Source organism: Xenopus laevis, chromosome 4L, assembly GCF_017654675.1.
Source record: "Xenopus laevis strain J_2021 chromosome 4L, Xenopus_laevis_v10.1, whole genome shotgun sequence".
In the NCBI taxonomy this organism is placed as follows: domain Eukaryota; kingdom Metazoa; phylum Chordata; class Amphibia; order Anura; family Pipidae; genus Xenopus; species Xenopus laevis.
This window is the reverse complement of record NC_054377.1, coordinates 116,210,390-116,219,892: the sequence shown is the minus strand read 5'-3', so window position 1 is coordinate 116,219,892 and position 9,503 is coordinate 116,210,390. Positions and strand designations below refer to the sequence as shown.

At 37.7% G+C, this 9,503-nt stretch overlaps 1 protein-coding gene across 2 annotated transcripts in view; it reads right to left on the bottom strand.

Annotated features, from left to right (window-relative positions):
* Nucleotides 1-2,222: 2,222 nt before the first annotated feature.
* The window catches only part of kifap3.L (kinesin-associated protein 3 L homeolog), a 76,874-nt gene continuing 69,593 nt past the window's right edge, over nt 2,223-9,503 (bottom strand). Inside the window, exon 20 of one of the 2 annotated variants that reach the window (XM_018256721.2) lies at nt 2,223-3,200. In XM_018256721.2, the coding sequence (XP_018112210.1) occupies nt 3,092-3,200 (109 nt within the window). In that variant the 3' untranslated portion in view covers nt 2,223-3,091. 2 annotated transcript variants of the gene reach the window in all.

The window sequence follows — 9,503 nt, the reverse complement described above, 5'->3', positions numbered from 1 at the left end:
GTCTCTTTAAAAAACTTTGACTTCGACACTTCGCCACCTTAAAGCTGCCAAATTGCTATGTTAGCCTATGGGGACCTCCTACAACCTATAAGTAGAGTATTTGTAGGCCGCGCACTCCTGGGCATCAACACAAATCGCTCTTCTCCAGATAGTTAAAAGGTAAATTCTTTATTTAAGACATAGTATCAATCAAACAAACTTAGCACCTGAGGTCTGACGCGTTTCATCACGAAACACGTCAGACCTCAGGTGCTAAGTTTGTTTGATTGATACTATGTCTTAAATAAAGAATTTACCTTTTAACTATCTGGAGAAGAGCGATTTGTGTTGATGCCCAGGAGTGTGCGGCCTACAAATACTCTACTTGACTGTTGGCGTTCCCCCTAGTGACTGACTCGGGGCTGGCTGCACCCGGGTCACTACCTTTGCAGGGTTAGATTTTTAGCTCTGTTCTCACAGTTTGAATATATGTACCACAGACTTGGGAAACCCGGTGTCTATATCCAAGAGTGGGGTCCGGGGCAATTTGCACCTGGACCAACCGATGTTTACGGTGAGCAGGGTTCAGTCAGTATTAAGCTAAATAGCTAAAATCATTACCCGCAAAATTGTTTTATTTTTAAGATTCAAGCGAAGTTTTAGAGCCGGGTTTTGCTCCTACAACCGATAGCCAACATTTAGCTAAGTTTTTAGAATCAGTTTTTTTTTTTTAAATCGTTCGATCGATCGTAGATACCGTTCGATCGATCGTAGAAACCGTTCAATCGATCGTAGAAATCGTTTGATCGTAGAAAGCGTTCGAATCGAAAAATTCGGACGATCGATCGAACGATCGTCGAATTTCGAGGTTTTAGCACTTCGAAATTCGACCCTTGATAAATCTGCCCCATAATGTTGATTGCTGACAGTAGAGTTTGTTGAAGGAGGAAATAGTCTGAGGTTGTTTCCACTTTCAGTGTAACCATAAGATTATGGCTAGGACACTTGATTACAATGACAAGTAAGTATCAAGGCTAAATTATACAATAACATTCTTGATAAACAATTCTGTGCTTTCTACTTTGTGGCAATAGTTTAGGGAAGGTTCTTTCTTGTTTCAGTACAGAACAATAATGCCCCATAAACTATATGGCAGATGTGAGGTCCATACAGTATGGGTTTGCCAAGCTTTAAATGGATGGTTTGCCTTTATATTAACTTTTAGCATGGTATAGCATGGTATAGTGTGGCTAATTCTAAGCAACTTTGCAATTGGCCTTCATTTTTTCTTTGTTTATAGTTTTGAATTATTTGCCTTTTTCTGTCTCTATCCAGTTTTCAAATGGGGGTCACTGCAATCTAATAAACAAATGCTCTGTTAGGCTACAAATTTATTGTTATTGTTACTATCTACATCATTCATATAAAGGTGAACAAAAAGAATTTGACTGGCCTGAACAAAACACTGAGATCTATCCGAATGAACACCCGTGGGATGAAATTGTACCCTGACTGCAAGCCAGGCCGGATCCCCCAACATTTCTAATGTTCCAGCGGCTGAATGGAAGCAAATGCTACCAAAAATGTTCCAACACCAAGGGGCAGATTTATCAAGGGTTGAATTTTGAGTTCATGGTATGTTGTAAAAAAAAAACTCCCATAAACTCGAAATTCAAAAAAAAAAAAAGAACAATCAAAATTCGAAAAAAATTATTTTTGAAATTTGGGTGAATCGGGTCGACCCGCAAACTCGAATAGATTTAGAATCTGATTCTTTTCAGGAAGGCTTAATCAATCGTTGGAGCAGCGCACCCTGGGTCTTTCCAAGAAATCGCTCGTTTCCAGATCAAAGGTAAAAAGTTATGTACTTTATTTTAACATCCAATTAATTACAGCTAGCGTCTGAGGTCTGACGCATTTCTTGTTCTCACACTTCCTCAGAGGAAGGCAGCAAACAACTCCAAATTCAAAAAAAATAACAATCTAAATTTAAAAAAAAAAAAAAATATTCTGTGCACTCCTGTGGACACATCCTACATAGAGAAGAATGGAATCCGGAAACCCAGTTCCTTTGTGGTGGCTTTTTTAAGTGTTCCACACACAGTTCCAAATGGCAGTGCATAGAGGAGCCATGGACAGAACATTCCTGATGGAGAACATAATGAAGCTACCTGGTAGCTGGCGCCTGCTTCAATAAAGAATAACACCTGCAGGATAAAATGTTCAAGAATGAGAACCTTATGGATAGTTTAGATGTTTATTTTGCACAAACATTTAACATATTGAGTTTGTTATACACAATATATAGGAAGGGATATTGTGAGGTTTCAGTTAAGGCTGAAATACTTAGTGATAATAAATAAAGCTAAAAAATATTTCCACAGACACAGTATGAGCTAACAGGCTCCTAAATAAATAGGGCTAAAATTTCCATAGGAGTACTATGAATTAGCAGGCCACAAATCTTAATTCTTTGTTCATTCCCACTGAAGATAGTTTAGTTAAGGGATGTCCAACCTGCTGACCTCCAGATGTTGCTAAACTACAACTCATAAACCTGCACAAAGCCAGTGATTGCTGAGGGATACTGGAAGCCACAGATCAACAACATTTAGAGGAGCATGCCGGCTTTAGGTACCATTACCAAAGGATAACTATGGACATCTCCATCAGAATTTTGCTCCCTGGAAAACTGCCCACTCGTAAGAAGCAGTTAATAATATTTCCTCCATCTATTAATTGAAAAAATGAATGAAGCTGCTAAAAATGAAGATGCTTGGGATTTAGAATTATGATATTAGATAATGTGTGGAAATTAGATCAAAGGGTGGTGGGAGTTATAATTTTGTACATTCCTTTTGGATTAGCATTGCCTGTCATGGCAGCACTATAAATAAACATTCATGTTATATATATATATACATATTTATGGCAGATAAATTAATCTATGATGTAGAGGTCCAAATACAGACAGTGGGGTTAAATCCATTTAATATAAAAAATGTTTCCAAGCACAGAGGCCATTGGTCATCCTCATGCTTTTCTCCTCCTGGTATAAACTATGGACCATTAGCTTCCGAAGTTGTTCATTAGTTTGGCTTCTGCTCTGTCTTTATCGTGCTCCAAACCCATAGTAATATGGTTCATCAGGGCGATAGCCATAGGCTGTTGTAGGACGGCCAGGCATTCCTGCATGTTGTCCAAAACCGTCTTCACTCATCCTGAAAAAGAACAAAGATATGGATTTCAGTTTAGAAACATGTTTTAATGAATTAATTTTCATCTCTGTACTAGGGAGCATTTGCTGTCTAAAGCTGGCGCTGGAATCGACCCATGTATTCCCTGCATGGATAGCCCAGTGTCCTATCCACTAAACCACTTCTTCTGTATCTTGATCAAAATAGAGGGTTGTACTATTTTCCCCACTGACAACAATAAATAAATATATTTAAGTTTAGGTAAATCCAAAAAGTAGCAGGGCTGAACTCTGGCAAGTTGTATGATGTGTTGGTGGTACTCCTGCAGGGTATCCTGTGGTGATACCCTAATAGATCAATGTGATAGAAAGGAGGTAATTGCAGGAAGTCCACGGCAGCAAGCTGAGTCTGCAAGTGTATCTTTATTGGGGTAGTGAACAGCACACTACATGTTTCGGGCAAGGCCCTTTATCAAGTGTGCATGAACAGTGCAAAAGGGAACATTTAAACAAACAATGACCTTTCACCTTAAGGGTTGCATTGTGGGTGCAGACCCTATTAATCAATTAAGTATTCACATAAGCAACAGGTGAAACAATATAGTTAGAGTTCATCGTGTCCAGGTGTGGTAGTGAAGTCCAAATTGAACCACTGGTGTAGGAACATCCTTGTGCTGAAGAAAAAAAGGTCAATAAATCCATCTAAGTCCAAAAAATCTTTGAATGTCACTTCGGACAGACCATTACTGCATTAGTCTGGCCTGTGCCTGATAGGAAACTGCCAAAAAAAGGCCTATCAATAGATTTTTTTATTGATAGGCCTTTTTTTGGCAGTTTCCTATCAGGCACAGGCCAGACTAATGCAGTAATGGTCTGTCCGAAGTGACATTCAAAGATTTTTTGGACTTAGATGGATTTATTGACCTTTTTTTCTTCAGCACAAGGATGTTCCTACACCAGTGGTTCAATTTGGACTTCACTACCACACCTGGACACGATGAACTCTAACTATATTGTTTCACCTGTTGCTTATGTGAATACTTAATTGATTAATAGGGTCTGCACCCACAATGCAACCCTTAAGGTGAAAGGTCATTGTTTGTTTAAATGTTCCCTTTTGCACTGTTCATGCACACTTGATAAAGGGCCTTGCCCGAAACATGTAGTGTGCTGTTCACTACCCCAATAAAGATACACTTGCAGACTCAGCTTGCTGCCGTGGACTTCCTGCAATTACCTCCTTTCTATCAAATATATTTAAGTTTATATGTTATTGGGAGTTGCAAGACTTTGACCTCTCCATGAGGCAATGAAACCTAATGCACACATAGCTGCTTTTAAAGGGAAGATATAACCTTCTCTGAGCATGAGCTCAATAAGTAAGGCTTGAATAAAAAAAAAAATGTTAAAAAATAAATATAAATGTATTGTATTTTTATACAAATATGCCTCATTTCACAAAGTCCCTCAGCTTTCTATAGTGGGTGGTGCACAGATTCTCTGGAAAGCAGAGGGGCTTCAAGTCCCAGAATCCACCATTTCACAAAGCAACAAGGTAAGGAAGGGGTTTTCATTACACTGTGAGCCTAAGGGGGATGCAGAACTGATCCCATGGAACACAAAGACATATTATAATGGTTTCCTTCAGATTGCAAACTGGAGAGCTGCGAAATAAGGCAAATAACTAAAAATACCATATAAAATTAAAACCCAACTGCAAATTGTCTCAGAATATCACTTTCTACATTATACTAAAAGTTACCCCTTTAAGAGGTTATATATAATTTGTATGATTTATTTGTGAGTCCAGTATTCTTTTAGCTAATTTGCATAGTTAAAGGGGAATGATCGCAAAATTGAAAAATGAATATAAGCTTCAGCATACTGAAATAAGAAACTTTCTAAGCACAATCAATTAAAAATGATGTACCATTTCTAAAATAATCAAGTTTATCTTCACTATCCCTCTCTCAGTATCTGTGTCTTTATTCTGGAGTCGGGTGTCAGTTGAATGATCCAATATATCTTTATAGGGGGGGCTCCTTTTGCCTAGAAGATGTATTAGTGCTCATCATGTCTCTCTACACGCAGAATTTGTGCAAAAGGCAGTTTTTTTGTTAGATTTTGTTTGTACTGGAATCAGTTATTTGAGTGAGCTTTAATACATCTGACACCCAACTGCTGCATGAAGACAGAATAAGGAGAAACAGATGCTGAGAGAGAAATAGTGAATATAAGTTTGATTATTTCAGAAACATTGCATAATTTGTATTTGATTGTATTTAGAGAGTTTCTTATTTCAGTATGAGGACGCTTATATTAAATTTTCATTTTCGCTATAGTTCCCCTTTAACATGTCCTTATACATAGAACAAAGTGACTGGATAACTTGCTTGGCAAATAGCCTACTGCAAAGTATTACATGAGCAGGCAGCAAACACAGATGAGAACAGGACATGCAGACTCTCAGTCATCCACAGGATGGCACTCTGAACATACAAATAAAGAGCACTGACGGTTCCCTGCAAAGCCCTATTGTCATGAAGTCAAGTAGCATTCTTAGATTTTACATTCACTTTTAACACTACGGGGCTGATTTACTTAAACATAAAATAATCTCCGTTTTTATGAAAACAAAGTCGACCAACACTCCCTTCCACAAATTTAAATCATTTATCAATAATTTTTCTCAAAAAAATCGGAGCGGCAAACATCGCAACAAAACTCAATTTTAGGGGCCCATTTATTAAACCTTGATTTTTTTTTCTGGTCGAAGTTTTCAAGGGGAAAACACATTTTCCATGGAACAATAAAAACTCAAATTTCTAGAGATTAATCATACCCCAAAGCTGCTAAAATCCAATTCCAAAAATATGCCATCTCAAACCCTTTCAAGTTCATGTAGAAGTCATACCATACTACCATACCTTAAGTCTACTTAAAAAAAAAAATATTTAAACATTAATTGAACCCAATAGGATTGTTTTGCCAATAAGGATTAATGATATCTTAGTTGGGATCCAGTAAAAGATGTTGTTTTCTCATTATAGTAAAAAAGGTAATCATTTTTAAAATGTTGAATTATTTGATTCAGTCTATGGGAGATGGCCTTCCCGTAATTCAGAGCTTTCTGGATAACAATATTCCGAATAACGGATCCCATACCTGTACTTTAAATCTACAAAATATAGATGCTTCGTTAGCATCACGTTTTATTATTACGTAGAGAAAAGGACATCAGCAGGAGATCCCATACCTATCACAGCACAACACAACATCGTGGGAGATACACATCTGTCTATGGTCTATTCACCAATGCAAAGTTAATTTACCAAAACTTGCCATAGTCTCCTAGTAAATTGCCAATGTTGTGGTGAATTTTCATAGTGTCTGCTATCACCCTTAGTCTATAAAAAGGCTACACCCCTATTGTCTTATCCCCTTTAATAACTATATTCTGGTTGGCCAAGTATTAAAGGGTAACAGATAAAAATATGATTCAGTAGACAATGGGACACCAAATATCTTGGCACACATATCTATAGCCTTTATAGCTGTGTTTTGCTGAGGGTCACAGTTATTTAATTTGAGGTATAATTTTCTCTATCCTTTGTACGTTGCATTTGTAGCAGGCTGTTTTTTGTTCCTTTGTCAGCACAAATTGATTTATCTTTATACCTAAAACCTTTGCATTTACTGAATATTTTTGCGTTGAGTAGGTACTCGGTAAGTTGAGAAACCTTGAAATGCCTTTATTTGAAATGAAATGTAGCACTTCCTTGTTCAACATCTGCAAGGATTTTCTGAAAGTTGAATTTTTAGATCGAATAGCAGCCAAACTTTCATTTCACTAGAAACTTCACTAGATTACACTTTCCCAAAGAAAGAATAGTTCCTGTTTAATTGTGTAGTAGAAAAGAATGTTTTTAAACCTGCCTGATGCTCAGTCCATCACATGTTAAAAGATGCAGGTATCTGTGGGTTAAAGTGAACACGGGCAGCTAATTACAATGGAAGACTCCTGCTTTGCCAGTTCATTCTAAGAAGCCGAGCTGTATATTTTACCCCCTCTGCACTTTCCTAATGATTTGTTTTTTCTAAATTGAAATCACTTCCAGCCATCAGAAACACTCACAGTCCTCACATGTGCACTTCCACAAGCACAAATATTTCATTTTTCCTATTGGCCTGCCAGCCCTGTCACAGCAAATTTCATTTGAGGATCAATTCTGTGCCACTTAAAACTCCTTGAATTTCTCTGGTTTCTGCTGTGATCTGTGACCGTTGCTGAGTGGCAGCTTTTGGGGTTTTTATTGGGGGGGGGGGTTACAGAGCAAATGTCCAAGGGGAAAAATATTTGGAGATAATACAAGATTGCTCATGGAAAAAAAACAAATTTTTGTGTTTTATCAAAGGTCGAGGTGAATTTTCGAATGAAAAAAATTTGAATTTCGAGCGATTTCAGTGTACTTCGACTAGGGAACAGTCCAAATTCGATTTGAATTTGAAAAAAAATTGAAAATCGAAATTTATCATGTACTGTCTCTTTAAAAAATTGACTTCGACCATTCGCCATCTAAAACCTACCGAATTGCTGTTTTAGACTATGGGGGACCTCCTAGAACCCATTTGGAGTCAATTGGTTTATTTGGGAAAAACTTCTAATTGAATTCTATCAAATGCGATATTCCTTCGATTCGTATGATTCAAATTCGGCCGAATACGGACCTATTCGACCAAAAAAAATTTTGGTTGGTCTTTTTGAATTCGAATTTCGAAGTTTTTTCAATTCGAAATTCGACCCTTGATAAATATGGCCCTAAGTGTATGGACTCAGTGTTAGACATACAGTAATATGTCTGTGTATTAAAAACCTATATGGTTATCCATTCTCAGCCACTGGTTTCTGGGAACAGATTGGCAAATTCTATTTTATTGAATGTAATAAATCTGGAGCTTTAGAAATGTGCTATCAATTGGGAGTACATTTTACAATCACCAAAACACATATTCTTGCTTTCTTCATTATAAGCTATGGAGGTAACTGTGCTATTATCCATGGTAACCAATTTGGCTCCCACATTTTCCATCATCTATGCAATTTCCAGTGAAGAAATGTCTATCAGTTCCAAACTTGCAGCACAAATTGCTTGCACATGACAATAAAATGGCTTCTAGAAGTCAATCAAATTCAGGTCTTTTGGAAGGACCTATTCTTTTAATAGTGTAAATCACTTATTTAAATAAGCAATTCTCCTGGAACGTTTTGATTTAATATAGACACAATTTACCTTTCTCAGCACTGTCATAGTGTTTTTGCAAGAGAACCCTGATTCCTGATGCATTATGTAAAGAATCCTTGGCAGGGGTAGAAAGAACCCAACACTGTGCCTAGGATGTATTCAATACAAACACATGTCTGGCTGCACTTTGGACCTTGCCAGAGAGCAAATCCATTACAGGGTACAGAGTTCTGCTCCAGAGAGTGCACAGCAGCCCTGCCATAAGGCGGATGGTAAGTAGAGGGCACAGTTGATAGGGGACACCTACATGCCTTCTACATACTATCCCTCCTGAATACATTACCTCTGAACAGAGGCAACACTGTATTCATTAGGGGAACATTCTGCTCTCTGATTTGGACAGCAGAGACCTGCAGTAACATTTTAATGTGCACCTAACCATAACCCACAAAAATTGCCACTGTAGGACCCCACCTGACCAGTACCTGCTGCATCTCACACTTTACTCTACTTCTGTGCGCACCTCTGGTTTCAGGACAGGGAATATATAGGAGCTGTGCATGAGTGTATTTTCCCAGTATGACCTGCACACAACCCTAACTGCAATGATTGGTCATATTTCAACCCAAACCTGCTTAACTGGTGGTCAATCCGTGCGTCACAGTGGTTTCCGTTTCAACCTGCACTTCACTAGTACAGGTGAACATGGTAAATTACACCTCTGTTTTGCACTTGCACCCTGCCCTGCACATAATAAATGATCCCTAGTGAGTATCAGCACAGTAAAAGAGATGAAGCACCACCTTTCTGAAGACATTTCCTATTGTTCTAAATATTTTACTATAAGTGCACAGGACAATACTAGTTATATAAATAAGAGAAAGCACCGCATGTATTTATAGCTCAAATATAAATTCACTATAAATGTATTTCGTGGCTTACTCTGCATTTGCAACTTTTCTTCAATTTGTATCATTGGGTTTACTAAACTAAACCCACACAAACCCCCCCCCCCTTTTTAAAATAAACCATAAACACAGCACAATATCACAGGCAAAGAAACAGATTGTGATGAATAAGAATAC